General features: G+C 45.4%; 1 protein-coding gene across 1 annotated transcript in view; it reads right to left on the bottom strand.

Moving 5' to 3' along the window:
* Window positions 1-17,754, bottom strand: part of FA2H (fatty acid 2-hydroxylase) — a 53,205-nt gene extending 35,451 nt beyond the window's left edge. The window contains exon 1 of the mRNA XM_068528805.1: window positions 17,485-17,754. Within this exon, the coding sequence (XP_068384906.1) occupies window positions 17,485-17,754 (270 nt within the window). The remainder of the gene's footprint in view (window positions 1-17,484) is intronic.
* Between the last annotated feature and the right edge of the window lie 3,949 nt (window positions 17,755-21,703).

The raw sequence follows: 21,703 nt of genomic DNA, 5'->3' as shown, positions 1-21,703 counted from the left end.
AATTGATTTATTTATTTATTTTTGGCTGTGTTGGGTCTTTGCTGCTGCACGTGGGCTCTCCCTAGGTGCGGCGAGCGGGGGCTACTCTCCATTGTGCTGCGTGGGTCTCTCATCGCGGTGGCCTCTGTTGCTGTGGAGCACAGGCTCTAGGTGTGCGGGCCTCAGTAGTTGTGGCACGCAGGCTCAGTAGTTGTGGCGCACGGGCTTAGTTGCCCTGCGGCATGTGAGATCTTCCCGGACCAGGGCTTGAACCCGTGTCCCCTGCATTGACAGGCGGATTCTTAACCACTGTGCCACCAGGGAAGCTCCCTGTTTACACTCTTGTCTCCCTTCAAGCTACCATCCACATGGCAGCCAGAATGATCTAATAAACTATAGACCAACTTTGTCAGTGTTCCACTTCAAGTCCTCCAGCCCCTTGTTCTCAGAGTAAAATCTAAGCCCCCTACAATGACCTATGAGCCCCGCTGAGGTAGGGCTCCTGCTTACTCCCCACTTCAGCCCACGCCACACTCCCCGTCGCCCACAACACTCCAGCAACAGCAGAGCCGCCTTTTGGATGCCTGATCTCACCAATCCTGCCAGACCCCAAGACCTTTATACTTGCCGTTCCTCTGCCTAGAATGCTTTTTTTTTTTTTTTAATTTTTATTTATTTATTTATTTATATTTATTTTTGGCTGTGTTGGGTCTTCGTTTCTGTGCCAGGGCTTTCTCTAGTTGTGGCGAGCGGGGGCCACTCTTCATCGCGGTGCGCGGGCCTCTCACTATCGCGGCCTCTCCTGTTGCGGAGCACAGGCTCCAGACGCGCAGGCTCAGTAGTTGTGGCTCACGGGCCTAGTTGCTCCGCGGCATGTGGGATCTTCCCAGACCAGGGCTCGAACCCGTGTCCCCTGCATTGGCAGGCAGATTCTCAACCACTGCGCCACCAGGGAAGCCCTAGAATGCTTTTTCACCCAGTTCTTATGACAGCTCCTTTTCATCCATCATATATCAGTTCCCCAGAGAAGCCTTCCCTGACCATCCCCATCAGAAGCTGCAGCTGTGACTCTGTCACAGCCCCCTGATCTAAAATATATTTTCTGTCTATCGGTCTGTCTATCTATCTATCTAAAATATACTCTGTTACAGCTCTTGCCACCACCTGTAATTGTCCTATCTATCTCCCTCCATCTACTGGTAGGTACTCCCCATGAGGGCAGCGACCAGTTGTCTTTTTATCCCCAGTATCGAGCTTGGTCTGGGCATGATGAGACTATATCCACTATGTTTGCAGGTGAATAGAGGAAGGAATGGTGGGGAGAAAGAGGCAGCCCTGCAAGCCCCTGGGACCACTGGGGCGGTCGCCAGCCTCTGTTTCAGAGACCAACTGTCCCTGACCAGGGCGCGTGTCCGCAGTCCAACATTGTACTTGTCCAGGTGAAGACAGAATGAGGACAGCAGGTTGGTGCAGAACCCACATGCCCTAGCTGGGGGGAGGGGTAACTCTGAGAGACTGAATGCCACCACTCTCCAGCTCCTCCAGGGGGTAAGTGGCCTCACCCAAGAGAGTCTGAGCACATAGCAACTCAGATCCTAAAAGCATCCATCCCTCACCGCCTAACAGGAATCTGCCTTTTCTTAGCAGAAGCTGGGCTAAAGGGGCTCGTAATCATCTATCTCAGTTTAATCTACATGTTCTGTCTTACAGAGCTCACATGATGTCATTGAAGCCGCAGAAAATCCTGTAGTGATGCAAGGAATAAGGAAATCAAGGCCAAGAGAGGTTTAGTGACTCATGCGATGTCACGTAGCTGGTAAGACCCAGCGCTAGACCCAGAGCTGCAGATCCCCGGCTCCTCCTCTCTCCTGGAGGGGAATAGGATGGGCTGCCAATTCAGCACCCACCACACATCTGCTCTGCACTAAGCTCCGCTCTGGGAGCTTGGGGACGCTGATTCTTCAGTAATTCCAACAGATCTACCTACTGAGCCACTTTCAGTGACTCCAGCTTTTCCATCTCCATTTTCCCTCTGCCCTTAGCCTTCTAGGACAGTGGGTTGCAAACTTTATGTTGCTTCTAAGGCACACAGAGAGCTTGTTAAAAGTATAGATTTCTGGGGTCTTGCCCTCAGAGATTCTGATTTTGTAGATTTGGGGAATGGCCCAAGAATATGAAATATATATATATATATATATATATATATATATATATATATATATATATATATATATATATATATATACACACACACACACACATACATACACATACACACACACACATATATATATATCTATATGTGTGTGTGTGTGTGTATATATATATATATATATATATATATATATCCTTATGGCAATTAATTCTCTAATTTAGTTTTATGTCTATTTTTTCAACCCCAGTGAAACATCAAACTTTTCACACAAGTCTTAAAATATTAGAATCTCTGTTGCTACTAGAGCCATTTTTCTGAAATATAACACAGTTCTCCAGTGCCTATCACATTCACTTCCTTCTAGGTTATTTGAGCGGCAGAAGTTGTTTAACGATATCTGTATTGGGAGGAATAGTATCTCTCTGCACCCCACCCCTGCCAAATTCATGTCCACCCAGAACCTTGTGAATGTGACTTTATTTGGACATAGTGTCTTTGCACTGATCATGTTCTCATGAGGTCATACTGAGTTAGGGTGGGCTCTGAGTCCAATATGACTGGTGTCTAGTAAGAAGAGGGGAAATTTGGAGACACAGATGCAGAGACACAGGGAAGAATGCTTTTGTGCAGATGGTTGAAGAGATTGGAGTGATGTATCCACAAGCCAAGGAACACCAAGCATTGCCGGCCCCACCAGAAGCTAGGAAAGAGGCAAGGAACAGATTTTCCCTTAGAGCCTCCAGAAGGAACCAACCTTGCCAACTCCTTGATTTCAGACTTCTAGCATCTAGAATGGTGAGAATAAATTCCTGTTATTTTAAGTACCCACTTTGTGGTATTTTGTTACAGCTGCTCTAGGAAACTAATACAATATCACTAGAAATGTGATGCCTTGTTACACGTAACCATTCATGTGCTGTTACCTTGTTTTATTTTCCCACTCATCCTTTAAGAACATATTTGGGAGTGATGTCCATGATGTAACTACCCAGTATTTTTCCAACTTTTTATTATGAAACAATTTAAACATGCAGCCAAGGTGAAAGAATCTCACCGTGAATACCTGTATCCCTACTACCTAGATCCTGCCATTCACATTCTATTCTTTCTTTTTTTTTTTTTTAAATTTATTTATTTATCTATTTATTTATTTATTTATGGCTGTGTTGGGTCTTCGTTTCTGTGCGAGGGCTTTCTCCAGTTGCAGCAAGTTGGGGCCATTCCTCATCGCGGTGCACGGGCCTCTCACCATTGTGGCCTCTCCTGTTGCGGAGCTCAGGCTCCAGACGCGCAGGCTCAGCAATTGTGGCTCACGGGCCCAGCTGCTCCGCAGCATGTGGGATCTTCCCAGACCAGGGCTCGAACCCGTGTCTCCTGCATTGGCAGGCAGACTCCCAACCACTGCGCCACCAGGGAAGCCCTATTCTTTCTTTTTAAAAGCATTTTTGGTACATACCTTAATTAAAAAATACTTTATTGCTAAAAAATGCTAACCATCACCTGAGCCCTCAGGGAGTTATTACCTTTTTGCTGTAAGAGGGTTTGAAATATTGTAAGAATTACCAAAATGTGACACGGAGACACAAAGTGAGCAAATTCTGTTGGAAAAACGGCACCGATAGACTTGCTTGACACAGGGTTGCCACAAACCTTCAATTAAAAAAAAAAAAAAGCAGTATCTGCGAAGTACAACAAAGTGAAGTGCAATAAAACAAGGTCTGCCTGTATATACTGTGTGATTCCACTTCTGTAGTATTCTGTATATGTCTGAAAGAGGAAGATCAGAGGACAAAGAAGTGCCTCACAGTATGTGGACAGTCCTAAGTAAAATGTTGATCCTTGCACCTCCCTACCAGGTAGTCTCACTGCCCTCCCCCCAAGGCTCTTGGAAACCCAGTCCCTACGTCACAGTATGCTCCTATTACCCAAACGACACCCCACTGGGACCTCCCTGCTTCCCAGAGCCTTTCTCCAAAGCCATCTCCTCACCACAAAATCCAAACCAGCATTCCCTCAGTGTGCTCCAATTCTTCCCAGTTCTAGCAGGAAAAAAACCTGATTTACGTGATTGACATTAAGATCTGAATGACCAGAGACAACCCTTTTAACCTGTCAGAGTTTTCATGCTTTTAATTGAGCTAAGATTTCTAATCTCTAGTTGATAGACCTTCAGACAATACTACTCAACGGTAAAATGATTAAAAAAAAAAAAAGCAATTTTTAAAGGCTGGTGTATACCAACATCTAACGCTTGCAATCATGAGGTCATATCTTTAGAAGCAATTACTAAATATGTGTTAAATTTATTTGCCTCCTTTAAAAAAATTGGGTATAAACCTCATATAGTAAAAAATTACCAATCTTAAGTATATTGTTTGATACGTTTTGACAATTATATGCCTCCTTGCAGCCAATGCCCACATCAAGATGTAGGACATTTCCACCATCCCAGAAAGTCCCAGGAATCTATTTTTAGTAAGGTCTTATTTGATTTTGATGAAAGGAAGGTAGAGGGGGATAAGTATTCAGTTCCCTTGACCAGAGGGACAAGAAGTTTTAGATTTACAGGGCTTTACAAGAGAGGTGCCAGTTTCCCTGATAGGGCTCCTTCCCGGCTCTCCTAGCCTCCCCTGTTCATACACACATAGAACTTGACCTGTAGGCCCCTCCTACAACTACAAGCTGTGGACACAAAGCAGGAAAGGTACACAGGACCCGCCCCCATGCTGAGTTCCAGCGGCAAGGCTGCCTCCAGACATTCCCTCCACACCCCTCCTCATCCTTGCATTCCCTGCTGAAATCACTACCATTCCACAACCACTGCACACCCACTGTGCATCCCCCCTTCCCATGGGCTTTTGGACTGCGGCTGCAGCCTGTGTGAGCTTCCCTGAGCCACTTCCTCCCTGCTCCAGCCACACGACATCAGGGTCAGGGCGTGCTGGGCAGCCACAGCTCCTGAAAGTCAGACTTGACTGTATTTCCCCAAGTCTGGCAACATGGTCCAGAATTGATGCTCAGCTCTTGTCCTGCCCTTTGCTTTCTCTAGTGGAGCAGGTGGGAGCAGGATGGAATGGAACAGAAGGAGGAAAGGGGAAAAAAACCCGAATGGCTAAAACCTAATAAGAAAATGAGTGATTTCATTAGTATAGCATAGAGTCCAAGAATAGACCAAAATATATCTGTGAATGTTTGATGTGTGATAAAGGTTTTTGTTTTAAATCAGTGAGAAAAGATAGATTATTCCATAAATCTACTGGAATAACCAGTTGGTCATTTGGAAAAATATAAACCTATAATAATCTCTATTTTGTTCTTTACACACACACACACACAAAAAATCCAGGTAGATAAAACATTTAAGCAAAAACAAACAAACAACAACAGAATCATTAAGGATAAAAACTATGAGCAGGATACAAAATATTTTTTGCTTGCTTTTATATATAAAATCATAAAGTAGAGGTGGTCTTTCTAAGAATGATAAGATGACAGCTTTTACTACATGGAAAACTGAAAGGTTTAAATGGAGAAAAAAAAAAAAAATTAAACAAGCCAAAAGACAAATGAGAGCTGGAAGACAAGTAGTATTATGTATGATGGAAAATAGGCTAATATTCTTTATATATAAACAGTGATATAAATCAATAAGAAAAAGATCAACTATCCAGTACAGATGTACAAAGGACCTGAACATGCAGTTTACCAAAAAGGTGCAAATAATTTAGAAATGTATAAAAAGACACTCACTCTCTCATAATTCATATAAATGAAAAGTTGAACAGGGAGCAATTTTTTTCACCCATTGGCAAAGATTAAAAATATTGGTAGTACACAGCATTGGTGAGGGTGTGAAGGAACAGGCATTCTTGTATGCTTTTGGAGGGAGTTTTAATTGGTACAACCTTTTTAGAGGGCAATTTGGCAATATCCATCAAAACACAAAATGGATATAATTTTGATTTAGAAATTTCACGTCTAGGACTCTATATTACAAATTTATTTGCATATGTGTGCAAAATGATTATGTAAGGATGCTTCTTGTAGCATTGATAAAATAAGGAAAAACATCAATAGGGACAGCTATCAGAAAGAATGTTGACAACCTAGAAGAAATGGACAACCTTCTAGAAACATACAGCCCACCAAAATTGAATCAAGAGGAAATAATTTGAAGAGACCGATCACTAGACGTGAAATAGAATCTGTAATTAAAAAAACTCCCTACAAAAAAAGTCCAGGACCAGATAGCTTCACAGGAGAATTCTACCAAACAAACAAAGAAGAACTTATACTGATTCTTCTCAAACTCTTCCAAAAGATTGAAGAGGAGGGAACACTCCCAAAGACAGTCTCTTAAGCCACCATCACACTGACACCAAAACCAGAAAAGATACCACCAAAAAAGACAATTACAGACCAATATCTTTGATGAATACAGATGCAAAAATTCTCAACAAATTATTAGCAAACCGAATCCAACAACACATAAAAAAGATCGTACACCACGACCAAGTGGGATTCATCCCAAGTTCACAAGGATGGTTCAACATATGCAAATCAATCAATGTAATACACCACATAAACAAAAGAAAAGTCAAAAACCACATGACCATCTCAATAGATGCAGAGAAAGCATTTGACAAAATTCAACATCCATTCATGATAAAAACTCTCACCAAAGTGGGTATAGAGGGAACATAGCTCAACATAATAAAAGCCATTTATGACAAACCCACAGCCAATATAATACTCAACAGTGAAAAGCTGAAAACCTTCCCACTAAAATCTGGAACAAGACAAGGATGCCCACTCTCACCACTTCTATTTAACATAGTATTGGAAGTCCCAACCACAGCAATCAGAGAAGAAAAAGAAATAAAAGGTATCCAAATTGGAAGGGAAGAGGTAAAACTGTCATTATATGCAGATGACATGATACTATATATAGAAAACCCTAAGCACTCCACACAAAGACTACTAGATCTAATAAATGAATTCAGAAAAAATGAATTCAGAAAAGTAGCAGGCAACAAGATTAATATTCAGAAATCAGCTGCATCTTTCTACATTAACAATGAAATATCAGAAAGGGAATGTAAAAAAACAATAACTTTTAAAATCACCCCATCCCAAAAAAATACCTAGGAATAAACCTGACCAAGGAGGTGAAAGACTTATATGCTGAGAACTAAAACATTAATAAAGGAAATCAAGGGACTTTCCTGGTGGCACAGTGGTTAAGAATCTGCCTGCCAGTGCTGGGGATATGGGTTCAATCCTGGTCCAGGAAGATTCCACATGCCATGGAGCAACTAAGCCCATGCGCCACAATTACTGAGCCTGTGCTCTAGAGCCAGCGAGCCACAACTACTGAGCCTGTGCACCTAGAGCCCGTGCTCCGCCACGAGAGAAGCCACTGCGGTGAGAAGCCCACGCACCTCAACGAAGAGTAGCCCCCACTCGACACAACTAGAGAAAGCCTGCGCGCAGCAATGAAGACCCAACTGAAACATAAATAAATAAATAAAATAAAGGAAATCAAAGAGGATTCAAAGAAATGGAAAGATATCCCATGCTCTTGGACTGGAAGAAAGAATGAAGAAAACTTTTATTACTGATGTGGAAGGAAGTACAAAACATGTCATTAGGTGAAAAAAGCCACAAGTTGCCAAGCAGCCTGTACCATACAACTCCTTTATGTGGGAAATAGAATAATATATGTGTTTTTCTGAGGCCACATAAAAAATTGTTCGTAGTGTTTACACAGGGACTAGGTTGGGAGGGGCACTCAATATTTTTTTTTGCACATTGCTTTTTTTTTTAAAAATTAATTTATTTATTTTTGGCTGTGTTGTGTCTTCGTTTCTGTGCGAGGGCTTTCTCTAGTTGCGGCAAGCGGGGGCCACTCTTCATCGCGGTGCACGGGTCTCTCACTATTGCGACCTCTCTTGTTGCAGAGCACGGGCTCCAGACGCGCAGGCTCAGTCGTTGTGGCTCACGGGCCCAATTGCTCCGCGGCATGTGGGATCTTCCCAGACCAGGGCTCGAACCCGTGTCCCCTGCATTGGCAGGCAGATTGTCAACCACTGTGCCACCAGGGAAGCCCTGCACATTACTTTTAATGATATAAATTTTTGTATGAACTATGTTCATGGGTAATTATCACAATAGAGAAAAGGAGGGACAAAGTGATGGCTGGGGTTACTACCATCTGACAGTATACAATATAACAAAATGCAAACTGACTGCAAAGTGAAAATTCAAAATCAATGCAAAAACTTAGAAAACTTCATGAAGCCAATGAAAGTGAGAGAAAACTGTTTTAGTTACAGTTCCACTGCCAAATAAGGATCTGGCAAAGTCAGGCTGTTTAACACTGAAACACAGGCAATCAACAAAGGATGAGGCCCTTCAAAAGAGGAGGACTTGTTTATTAAAGGATCAAAAGAGATCCTTAGCCCTTAAATACTCTTGCTAAAATGACCTTTCTAAAAAAATTTTAAAATTTTGGCTGCATTGGGTCTTCATTGCTGCACGCGGACTTTCTCTAGTTGTGGTGAGCAGGGGCTACTCTTTGTTGCGGTGCACGGGCTTCTCATTGCGGTGGCTTCTCTTGTTGCAGATCATGGGCTCTAGGCACATGGGCTGCAGTAGTTGTGGCTCACGGGCTCAGTAGTTGTGGCGCACGGGCTTAGTTGCTCCGCTGTATGTGGGATCTTCCCAGAGCAGGGATCAATCCTGTGTCCCCTGCATTGGCAGGCGGATTCTTTTTTTTTTTTTTTAATTTATTGATTTATTATTTTTTGGCTGCATTGGGTCTTCGTTGCTGCGCATGGCTTTCTCTACTTGCAGCGAGCAGGGCCACTCTTCGCTGTGGTGCATGAGCTTCTCATTGCGGTGGCCTCTCTTGTTGCGGAGCACTGGATCTAGGTGCGTGGGCTTCAGTAGTTGTGGCACGCGGGCTCAGTAGTTGTGGCTCGCGGGCTCTAGAGCGCAGGCTCAGTAGTTGTGGTGCAGGGGCTTAGTTGCTCCGCGGCATGTGGGATCCTCCTAGACCAGGGCTTGAACCCGTGTCCCCTGCATTGGCAGGTGGATTCTCAACCACTAAGCCACCAGGGAAGCCCCGGCAGGTGGATTCTTAACCACTGCAGCACCAGGGAAGTCTCTAAAATGACCTTTATGATCACACTGTGAACAGCCAATGCAATGTTTAGAATGTCACAATGTGCTTTCATACGTTTTTGTCAGAAAAACCACACATGCGCAAAACAACACTACTTGATTCATTATTTGCTCAATTTAAGAATCAGCACCCAAGTGCAATCTTAATTTTGCTGTCAGATTTTTTTTTTTGGCTGTGCCACGGGGCTTGCAGGATCTTAGTTGCCCGACCAGGGATCAAACCCGTGTCCCTTTCAGTGCAAGCACAGAGTCCTAACCACTGGACCGCCAGGGAATTCCCTTGCTGTCAGATTAAAATAAACTAAAGCAAACAACAAAAAAAACTTTTCAGTTTCATTTTTAAAGAGAATCAATTTCCTTCTCTCAACCACTTGGTCCATTTTCTATGAAATTTTGGTCTTCATTTAAAGTAGATTCACTTTAAGTGACCTTTAATCCTAGGAGTCAAGGACTTTCCTACTCAGGTTTAAGAACAACTGAATTTTTTTATGGCACCCTGTCTCCAACCTGCATAATCTTTTACACCTGGCACTCCAAAGGGTCTTGCCCAGGACATGGGGAAGCAACAACTAAATCGGGTTGGTCTGTCCTGGTGCCTAACTTGGGATAATGGAAGCTGTATTTATTCAGCTAAATGTAACTTCTCCTTATTCCTCCATGGCAGCCAGTCTCGAAGTGTGGGCCTTAACTTGACTTAAAAATGTGAGGTCTTTCTTTGATCTTTGTGGGTAAATGATGCTTGTTTCATAGACATTCATTATTACATAAGACTAGGTGCTATTTATTAGCAACTAAGTGGGTTATTATGGACTATTCACATTTGGGATTTATAAAACAAAGCTAGCCATTACTAGAGATCCCTAAAATCTCCAATTCCATTTTCCAGTGGGAAAGGTAAGCATCATGCAATGCTAAGCAATGTTAAAAAGGTTCTGCTGGGCATAGAAGAATGTACAGAACTAGAACTCTACTCCCTTTAAATTCAATTTGTTTTAAAGGAGAAACTATGACTAATTCACTTAGGTAATTATCAACCACATTTGTTGTAGATTACATGGTTCACTCTAAGTGTGTAGTCACATGTACTTCCATCAAAGGAATTTTTGGCTACTAGCTTTCCTCTAACAGGACCTTAAGACATTCTGTATGCATCGTAGTTCAAAACACATCCCCCCAAATTTGCTTATCTGGTACTGCTATTTTAACACCTTGCAATATAAATACTATCAAAGTCAGAAAACAAAGCATTTGAATAATTATGTTTTAGGGCAATGCTTCACAACAACAAATCCTGAGTATGAGGTTTCTATTTCTCAATGATAACTTTATGGCTGTTGCTAGCATCAATTTTGTTGTTCCCCAGTCTTGTTACTATGACTGAGTTTGTTTTCCATCAGAGGGCAAGAGCAGGTGGGGAAACGGTCGTTAGAATCTTCTGCCCATCTTAGTTGAGCAGCAATTAGAGAAGATTGAGAATCACCATTCGGAGATGACACGCTTTAGAGAATTTTGCATGAAAAGACACAGGAAGGAGTAAACAGAACTGGAAACCCAGGAACCTGGGTCCTGCCTATGCACATCATCCAGACACTTACAGACACATGGGGACGGGTCACATGCCTGAGAGCAAGGAGGGCTCTCAATTGGCATTTTCTATGGTTAATTTCACTTCTAACCTTGCAGGGGACTCACGGGCAGGGATGAACTTCAGTAGCCTGGCATGGAAGACGTTTTGCCAACTCTTTCTGGCTGCGAAAAACTGAGGGCAAAGGCAGAAATGAGTGACTCACTTGATAGTCCTCCATCCTTTCCATCAACTCCCAACCCTTTTAGCTAACAAAGAAGAAACTGGAAAGAGGTTTGTTTCTGTTTTCTTTTTTTTTTAACATCTTACTACTTGAAGTATCTTGTGTGCGCTAATATCACCACTTTCCTTTTCAATCTGGTACACATATCAGTTTTCCAAGCAGCTCATTCATTCATTTATTCAGACATTTGCTACTTCCTGTTGGTAGGCACCAGTGGGCTACTGTCTCCTAGGGAAACCCAGATGAATCAGGCAATTCCAGTCTTCAGAGAGTTTACAGTTAAGTAGAGAAGATAAGACACGTAGTGAAAACACAGTGAATAAGGAAGAACATTGTGAATGCTGTAATGTAGGGAGAGGCCAAGTGCTATGAGAGTTTGGGAGAAGGAAAAACCCAGTTCTAGATGGGGAGGTAAGGAGAATCTCTGTGGAAGAAATAGAGTTCGAGATGGACTTAAAGGATGTGGCAATCGGGAGCCACTGAAGATTTAGGAATCCCGCTGTAACATAACCACATGCTCTTTGGAAAGCTTCACAAGGCCATGGGCTGAAGGAAGCGTTGGCAGGGAGAGACCTGCCCAGGAGACTGCTGCAATAATGAGCATAACGCAGCTCTGGCCAAGGTAGGGTAGTAGCGGGTAGGCGTCCTGGAAGGAAGACTAAGGAGGCTCATGAGGATGGGCATGGGGTCTGTCCCAGCCACTGGCTCTGCTTTTTTCCAGTATTCCCCCATTTCCCCCTCTGCAGCCTCTGGATTCTCTAGGACAGAGCAAGTAATGGAGACAGTTGAAAAACACACATACAGGACAGAGTAAACAGAACTGGAAACCCAGATGAAAAACAGTTGAAAAACACAAATACTATCTCCCAGACGTAGTACTGGGTGAAAGAAGCTGTACAGCAGAGCACACACTGTGTGACTTTTCTGGGAAATGAGGAGCAAGAGAAACTAGCAGTGGAGACTGAGCCGTAATGACCAGGGGTATAAGGGGTGAAGCAGGCGGGATAACGCACCCCCCCTTCAAAATCTACAGCCCAATACCTGGAACCCGTGACTATGTTACTTTACATGGCACAGAGGACTTGGCAGGTGTGATTAAATTAAAGACTTTGTGATGAGGAGATGATCCTGGATATCTGGTGTGGGGGGAGGTGGGGGGGCTGGGAGCACAGTGTAATCACAGGGTTCCTTATAAGTGAACGATGGAGGCAGGAGAATCAGAGTCCGAGAACGAGAAGGGACAGGAGAGCAGAGGTCAGAGCAATGTGACTGCTGGCTGGGGGCCAGGAGCCAGGGAACACAGGCAGCTTCTAAAAGCTGCAAAAAGTGAGGCAACGTTCTCCCCTAGAGCCTCCAGAAGGAAGGCTGCCCTGCCAATTCATTTCTGACTTCTGACCCTCCAGAAACATAAGAGAATAGATGTGCGTTGCTTTAAGTCACTGAGTTTGTGGTAATTTGTTACAGCAGCAATAGAAAACCAAAGGGGTGAGGTATCCAGAAACCAGCTGAGGACGGTGTGTCAAGAAGGGCGGGGGGCGGGGGGCGATCGCCATGTCGAGAGTTGCTGCCAGGCCAGGTGAGAACTGACCACCAGGTTTAGCCAGGTGAAGGTCCCGATGGCCCTGGCAAGGGTACTTTCAGTGCCGTGGTGGGTTTCAGAGAGAACAGGACGCTTATTTCCTGTCTGTCTAAATGAACGAAGATGACATATGGACCAACAGTGAGTGTGTGTCTTAAGATAAATAAATAAATAAGGAAAGGGAAGATGATAGATGCTGCTCAGGCATCAATTTGGGTTCTTTGCTGGGAATGTTTCCAGAAATGATTACCCTCAGGTGTTTCTGAGATTCCTGTCTATTTCTTTTTATTTCCCCCACAGAGTCCTAATTTCCAACCTTCGCCCTAATCTGGGTCTCGAAGCCCCTTCAATCACTGAATTCTGAGGTGACACCAGGGGGCACTCTTGGAGCCTGTGTTTACCCTGGGTCACATGGAACCACAGTGACTTGGGTCCCTGGCCCTCTCCCAGCTTGCCCTAGCTTCGTCCTCCAGGTAAGTCTCACCTGGCACCACAGCAGGCCAGGGCTCACAAGTCCCTGGCAGGTAGCAAAGGACGGGGGCTGCTGACTGGCCAGGCAGGCCCACTTAGGAAGCCTTGCTGTGGGCTAAGCAGACCTCGACCCCCTTCAGTTAGCAGATTTCTCACATCCACTCCGCTCTGCAGGCAGGGGGAGTTTAGCAAGTTTCCCAATCATCAGCTTTTATCTGAATTCTCAGCTCAGACCCGCATTCCAAGCTGGGCTGTGCTCAAGCTGTTCCGGAGCCCCGGGTGGGGTGGGGACCCTGAGTCTTCCTGCACTTAGATCTCCTCCCTATTGTCCATCCCCATTTAATGACTCAAGCTCCAAAGTTCTGAATGGCTGGACGCCCAAAGCCTGGCAGAACCACATGTGGCAGAATCTGTGGACTTCTCAGCCACTCAGAGACAGATACACCTTGCGGGATTAGGATGCGACACACATTCAGACAGTAGGGTTAACCCAACAGCAGGGGCTGGGGAGTCAGGGCTTGCCCTCCTCTAGGGTCTCCCCAAACAGAGGGCTTTTCTCCAGGGGCGTGGTCAGATGTCTGCCCACAGGAGGCCCCCTCAAGGTCTGGGTGTGTAAGACGGGGGCAGCATGATCTGCCCTTTCAGTTATTTTCCTCTTGGTGGCAGGTCTGGAGTGAGGGAAGGATTCTGGCTGGACTGTGATGAAAGCTGCAGCTCTCTCACCAGAAAAATGCACAACCATGCATGTTTTACACACAATTTCATCTCTTCCATCAATCCCAGAAAATGATCCATAGAACTCCAGGGTTAAGAAGCTCTGCTCCTTGTGTCTTCCAAAGTGTGATACTTAACTCCACTGACGGTGCTCAGGATTTTAGGGGATAGGAGGATAAGCATTTATTTTAATAGCTCTATTTTTAAAGTGCACATACACCCTGATTTCACTGGTAATATTGCCTAGGGTGAGCAAATGGTAAAATAAAAAGTGAGTCTACTTAAAGATAAATATTAAATAGTTCAAGTCGTATGCCAATTTGGAAAAAAACTGGGACAGTGATTCATGGATGACAAGTCTGCGAAACAGTATTTATGGCCTTGGGAGGTTTGGACCCGAAGTTCTTTTCTTTCCTATTTCTTTAAAAAAATTGCTGGTTGCAGCTCAATCAATGGATTTCATGCCCCACTAACAACGTGAGCCACTCTCATTTAAGCTTGGAGTGAGGAGCCCTGAGCGCCCAATCGAGAAGAGGGCCTGGCTTCCCTGCTCAGCCATCACTGATACACGTCCTCAAGTCCAGGGCTACAACAGATCTTGTCTCATCCCCACGGTATGTTAGCTCAAACAAGTTCGACTTGTTTCATGTGTGTGTGCTTCCCTGTGAGTGTGAATGTGTGGGTAAGTGTGTATACAGAGGGGGTGTGGCAAAGTGGGGGAAAGGGGAAACCAGTGGGGCTGAGCCTTGTCCCTGGAATTTCATGGCAGAGCTCCAGCAGGCTCCCCGCTGAGGACTACACTTGGGAAGAAGGACTCCAAGGAGGGGCACCATTCAGAAATGAGCTCCAAACAACAGAGCTGGTTCATGACACTCCCCTTCCCCGTCAACGCCCCTTCTGGTCCTCACGCTACAGGAGCCGGGTTCTAGCCTCAACAGGTGTCAGCATCCCTGGTCCAGCAGGAGGAGACGGGAGAGGTGGAGAAGGCAGCATGGGGGTTGCCAGAAGGGCTTAACCAGAGAGAAGAACAGATATGTCTTCTCTCCATTCAGCCCTTACGAAGATGGCTTCTCTCTGAAAAGATATCTTCTCCAGATTTCTCCTCTGAATACCTCTCTTCCCCAATATAAAGACAACCCTACACTAGTTTCCAGAATAGCAGATAGAAGCTGACGAGCAACTGGAGTATTGGGTGACTATGGCCATTGGTCAAGTTTGGGCCATGGATTTGTAAATGTGGTGTTAATTTTTAGTTTTTTTCCCACATCCTCAGGTGGGGGCCCAGATATAAGGATGCCTGAAACATGGCCACATTGGGACTCTTGGGGTAACAGGTGAGTGCAGGGGTAAGAAACAAATTTAGACTCAGTATTCTCTGAAGGTCAGGTAAAGCAAAGCAAAACAAAGCCAAATCAAACCATAGTGCTGGGTAGCTAGCAGAGCTGGGAGGTAAAGCCATCTAGGGCAGCTAGCCAGGAGAGATGCTCTAGATGGTGCTGGGAGGAGAGGCCACACCCTAAGGCTCCTGTTTATAGGACACAGTTACAATGTAGGATGGCTTCCATGAGCCATCACAAGCCTGGAAGTCTCTAGTATTCCAGCCCCCACCTCTCATTTCCTGCACTCAGCTTCAGTTATATCTATGGCTAAACCTTCTGCGCCTTCAGCATGACCTGACACCTAACATCAGCTTCCAAGATTAAACTGGGCCCCCACTGCAGAATGCTGAGTCCTGCCATTTTACGTATGAAGTCTCCCAAATTCAACCTTCCCCTTCCCTTGGTCATAGTCACCGTTACCTCTCACTTGGGCTATGGGGTAGCCTCCCGCCTGGCCTCCTCACACCCACTTGGGTTCCTTCCACCCCTTCTTGGCATCACAGCCAGGATGCTCTTCCAAAGATGCAAATCTGACCACACCACACCCCTGCTTGAATCCACTACCTGGCTTCCCATTGTTCTTAGAATCAAGTCCCAAATCCTGACCACAGCGGCCCTGGCTGATCTCCGGCCTCCTTCCACTCCCTCTCCTTGCCCAACAGCCTCTGGTCACATTGGTTTTATTTCTGTCCCTTGACTCTGCCAAGCCCTTACCCTTCAGAGCCTTCACACATTCTTTTCCCTCTGTCTGGAAGGTTCTTCTCACCACACTTCACCTGGCTTAAGCCCTATCCATTGATTAGCTCCCAGGGTAAGTATCACTTTCTCCAGAAAGCTCTCCCTGATTCATACTCTGATAGCACCAGGTAACTGAAGAATTACTGTGGGATTAGTATGTTACCTCATTAGCCTGTTAGGTCCATGAAGACCGTATTGCTTTTGTCCATTGATACCTCCTCAGTGCCTAGCTCAGTGCTGCCAATCACTAAGGGACCAAGTGAGTGAGTGAATAAATGATTAAAGAATTAGGCAAGATGGCCCAGTGAAAAGCCACCTGGAACAGTGGGAGGCAAGTCCTTTCATCCAAAGATCTAAAAGCACTTGCTGGGGCCATCTTGAATGCAAGAGCTAGAAGCAGGGAACAACTGTTGGTTTATGTCCAAGCACGATGGCCTCACTGTCACCAGTCCTACAGCTGGGCCTGGGGAAGTCCTGAAGAGTCGGTTTGCCTCTGGAACAAGCCTACCTGGAACCCAACGGATAGGATCATCTCCCAGGCCCAAGGATCCTTGGGATGGAGACAGCATTGATTTTGGAATCAGACACACTTGACTTTTCCACTAACTAGCTCAAATTACCTCAAATTCCAAATTGACCTCAAATTCCAAACTGACCTCAAATTACAGTGCCTCCTTGATCCTCAGTTTCCACATCCTAAAATGGGGATAACAAAACCCACCCCAGGATCAGTCAGAGGCTTAAATACAATCACGAGCCTGTGGTGCACAGCCGCATGCAGCTCAGAGTGCTACTCCCTTCTCCCCAGCAAAACTGGCTCACCCTGTCATGTCACTCTGCTGGACACCCAAGCCAGCGTGCAAGACAAGGAATAAAGGGAGGTCTGAGGGGTGGGAGGACATAGGCCACCCAAGACACTGCGCCAACCTCTCCACGTGACCAGAGAAGCCCTTGCGCAAGACTAGGGTGGCACCAGGAAATCCAAACTAGCTGAGAAGGGTGACTGGTCTGTGCCTTTTGGATGCAGGGGTAGGGTGAGATGGGGAGGAGAGGACAGGTGCGCTTGGAAGCTATTATTCAAACAGAAATGAAGAGCAGTTGCGAAGAGGGAGAGGCCGATAAGGGGACAGGAAGGAAAGATTGAGTGTGTGAGGGGCTGGGAGGGAAAAGGTGATCCAAGTTGTCAGATGGCAGAGGCTGCAGCAGGAACAAGTAGGAAGGAGGAGGTACCTTGGGAGGTGGGAGAAGTAGCAGATAGAGGGTCAGGGGAAATGCTGGAGAGGAAGGGCAAACTCCTGGTTGGGGGTGGTGGTGGTAGGCAGGGACCTGTTACCTGGAGAGAAGAGAGGTGAGGGCGGGGGCTGTCACCTTGGGTCCTCCTAGAGGGCAGGTGAACGCGGCCTGCCGGGGAGTGGCGAGTTGGGGCGGGGAGGGTGGGGGGAATAGAGGGTGTGTGACCCCCGGGCCCGGCTGTACCTGAGGGTCTCCTTGCAGGTCCCCCACGTAGTACTGCTCGAGCCAGCGGCGCGCGTTGTCCGAGTGCCGGTGCGGTGGCCCGTCCAGGTCGGCGCTAACATCCTGACCAGCCCGTTCCCGCAGCAGCTGCTCGCCCCCTGGGTGGTGCCGCACGAAGCCGGTGAGGTCGTAGAGGCGGGCCCCGCAGCGGACCCAGCAGGCGCCGGCCGCCAGGCGCCGCTGGACCTCGGCGGGGGAGAAGGAGGCGGCGGGGGGCGGAGCGGGGGCCATGGCGGGAGACCGGAGCTCGCAGCTCGAAGCCTGCGCGTATGCTCCGCGGCCGCCCAGCGCGCCTCTAACATCCCCTGAGCCGCTGCCGCCTTGACTGGTCAGCCGTCGCCGCACCTGCTCATTTGCATGCCGCGCTCCCATTGGCCGCTCCTAAGGACGCTGCCCGTGTCCGGAGAGGCCCCTTCCCCATTGGCCGGCAGGACGCCCAGCCGACCCGAGCGGGGCGGGCCAGGGGATGCCCGCCCTCCCTCAGGTGGTCCTGGGCAGGTAGAGGGAGCGCCCGCCAAGTGTGTCTCATTGCAAGAGAGCAAAGGCGGCGGGAGGACGCAGGTGGAACAAGTCTTCCTGTTGCCGGCGGCTGTGTGGACGGACGTCCTCGATAGCCTGATCGCCACCGGAATAACTCTTCTGCTGCTGCCTTATGGGAGAAACTTGCAGTTTTCCTTCCTCAGGCTGCAGGAGTGGGTGAAGAGTGGGGGAGGCAGCGTGAGAACTAGAGTAAGGCAAGGGAGACACTGGCCTCTGGCGCCCCCAAACTCAGTAATCACGATATACAATATTTTAATGTAATATTTTTAAAAAATCATGTCGTGTACAGAACAATGTGAATGTGCTTAATGCCACTGAACTGTAAAGTTTAAAATGGTTAAAATGGTACATTTTATATTATGTATATTTTACCACAATAAAAAATATATATAACAAAGAATTTTTAAAAATAGGAATATTGGCAAACCACAGCCAGTGGGCTGGCCACCTGATTTTGTATATAAAGTTTTAGTGGAACCAGGACTAGTGAGAGGAGTGCGGCAGGTTGGTGAAAGTGAAGGGTTGGATCTCGTCTTTAACACTGCAAGTTCTGGTATTTTGTTCATCATGGATTTTTTTTGTTTGCATTAGTTTTGAATTATTAAAATACACTTTTTTGTTTGTTCGTTTTTGTTTTTGGCTGCGCCATGCGGCATGCAGAATCTTAGTTCCCGGAGGAGGAATCGAACCCCTGCCCCCTGCAGTGGAAGCTCGGAGTCCTAACCACTGGACCGCCAGGGGATTCCCTAAAGTATTCTTTATCTTGATTACTGAGTTTTTTGGCACACCCTTAACTTTTGCCTGCAGAATGACTGCCTCAGTTGCCTCACTCTAGCCTCACCTTCTGGGGAGGATCCTGAGGGACGAACAGAGAATCCTGCTGCCATTATAGGAGGGGAAATAGGGACCTAAAGAAGTAAAGCCTGGTAGTCATGCTGGATGGAAGGGAAGAGCAAGTGTGCTCAATCCAGTTTTGTTTATAACAGGGGAAAACTGCACACAACTTTAACTGCCCAGCAATTGGGGATCTCACTTGAACTCATGATTTGTAATAAAAGGATCCTGGTACTGAGGTTGCCCCATTCAACTGGCCTTGGTCTCTCTCAGCAAAAGGTATTTTCAGGGTCACCCCTGTTTATGCTCTTCTGGGGTTGGGCCCCTATGCTGGGCCAGCGCTGTGGGGGAAAGCCTAGCTCAGATGCCCTAGGGGCCACCCCAACTATAGACATGTCGAAGGTCAGGAGAGTTGTTCCTTCCTTCTCTCCTTCCCAAGACTTTCCTGGCTCACCCTCAGGGAGTAGGCAAGAGTTTGGCTGAGTCTATGGGTCGGCTGTGGAACTGCTGTCCAACAGGCCTGGAGGGAGGCCTTAGGTCACTAATTTTGCTTTTCTCAAGCAGTGAATACATAGTCACTCTCACTCCACTTCCACACCTACTCTGTTCCAAATACCTTGCATGTGCAAAAGCATTCAAACACTCCTGGGTGTCCTCAGGTACTTCCTGATGACAATATCTGTAGGCCACCCGCATTTGGATTTTTCACCGTTGCCTTAAACTCATATTGCCTGAAGTTAAACAAGCAATTTAGTCATCTATTCAGAATTGTAACATTTCTTACCATAGTAATTCCACTTCTAGAAATTTGACCTTTCAGGTTACTGTATAAAGATGTGTAGGGAGGAAAAATAATTTTCCTTCTACCCTTCTAGGTTCTCGGCTGAGACACTCCCTGAAATAAAAGATTAATAGGAGAACAACAAACTTAATTTCACATGTAAGGGGACCCCAAAAGTATGAGACCCAAAGAAGTGACCAGAGCAGGCAGCTTTTATACCTTTTGGACAAAGAAACAATAAATTTGTGAAGAATTGACAAGACAAAGGAGTTTGGGCTTGGAGTAGTATATTAGTAAAGAACTAACAAGATTTTTTTTATACAGACATCTCAGCTCTGAACTCCCTATCTCTAGTGATAAGAATGCCCTCTGCCCTTCTGGTACATGGAGGGTACTTTTCACATGGAAGACTTATTTCCTGCTTTTAGGAGGACAAAGCAAGGTCAGAGTGTCCTTCTTAAGTACCAGCTGTTTCTTAAGTAAATTTAATTCAAAATAATCAATATGCCAAAGTGGCATATTTTGGAGTGGCCCGCCCTGAACCCCATCAGATGTATGCATAATAATATTAATTGCGGGGACACCCCTGGCAGTCCAGTGGTTAAGACTCTGCCCTTCTGCAGGGGGCGCAGGTTCGATCTCTGGTTAGGGAACTAAGATCCCACATGCGCGGTGTGGCCAAAAAAATAATTAATTAATTAATTAATTACGACGTTGCTTATAGACTAGAAACAACCCAAATATTCATCATTAAGGAGGACTGATTAAATAAATGATGGTGTATTCAGTGGAATACTATGTAACCGTTAGAAAGAATGAGGTAGGTCTATGTGTACCGATAGGGAACAATCTCTATGATATTGTAAGTGGAAAACAAAGAAGAACAGTGTGTATGGTATGCTAATAATTATTTTGCTATTTTAAGTTCTTTAAGTTTTAAAATATTTTAAATGCAAACAAAAGAGTATGTATATGTTCTAAAGCAAAAATAGTATAATTAATTCAATGAATTTCCCTCCCAACCCAAGAGCTAGGACATTACAAAAATTGTACCTACTCCTACACTCCAAAACTCCCATCTCTCTGCCTCCTCCCAAGAGGTAATCACTGTCCTGACTTTTGTCAATGTCCATGAATCATTTTGTTAATGTCCATGAAAAAATTCTTTTCTATCACATCTATATGTATGCTTATACAATATATTGTTTAGATTACCTTGTTTCTGAATTTTATGAAAATCACATGACACTATTTTGATTTATGTAGCCTTTCATGTTTTACTCAATATTGCTTTAGCGTTCATCCATGTTCTTGAGGGTCACTGTAGGTCATCAATTTTCATTGCAGTGTCATATTCCACAATACAAATTTATTTACCCATTTTCCTTTACTTGCAGATACGAATTTGAGTTTTTCTTTTTTTTCTATTATAAGCATTCTTGTACATATGGGTACTTCAACTATACTTCAATAAAAATGTTCTATTTCAAATAATAAAACTCAGAATACTCAGAATGTATATTTTTTAATTAATTAATTAATTAATTTATGGCTGCATTGGGTCTTTGTTGCTGCACATGGGCTTTCTCTAGTTGTGGTGAGCGGGGGCTACTCTTCGTTGTGGAGCACGGGCTCTAGGCGCGCGGGCTTCAGTAGTTGTGGCACTTGGGCTCAGCAGTTGTGGCTCACGGGCTCTAGAGCACAGGCTCAGTAGTTGTGGTGCACGGGCTTAGTTGCTCCGCAGCATGTGGCATCTTACGGACCAGGGATCAAACCCGTGTCCCCTGCATTGGCAGGTGGATTCTTAACCACTGTGCCACTGTATTTTTTAAAAAAAGAAATGAAAGGTATAAAGAGCAGAGATAAAGGGTTAAAAATCTCTCTATTTGCAGATAACATGATTGTTTACATAGAAAACATCAACTAATTTGCAAAGCAACCAGAACTAATAAGTGAATTTAGCAAGTTCACAGGATCCAAGGTCAAAATACAAAATCAATTGTGTTAACTACTATCAGCAAACAA

Source organism: Eschrichtius robustus, chromosome 19 (assembly GCF_028021215.1).
Source record: "Eschrichtius robustus isolate mEscRob2 chromosome 19, mEscRob2.pri, whole genome shotgun sequence".
Lineage (NCBI taxonomy): Eukaryota > Metazoa > Chordata > Mammalia > Artiodactyla > Eschrichtiidae > Eschrichtius > Eschrichtius robustus.
The sequence above is the reverse complement of the archived record's forward strand: the minus strand, read 5'-3'. Positions and strand labels throughout refer to the sequence as shown.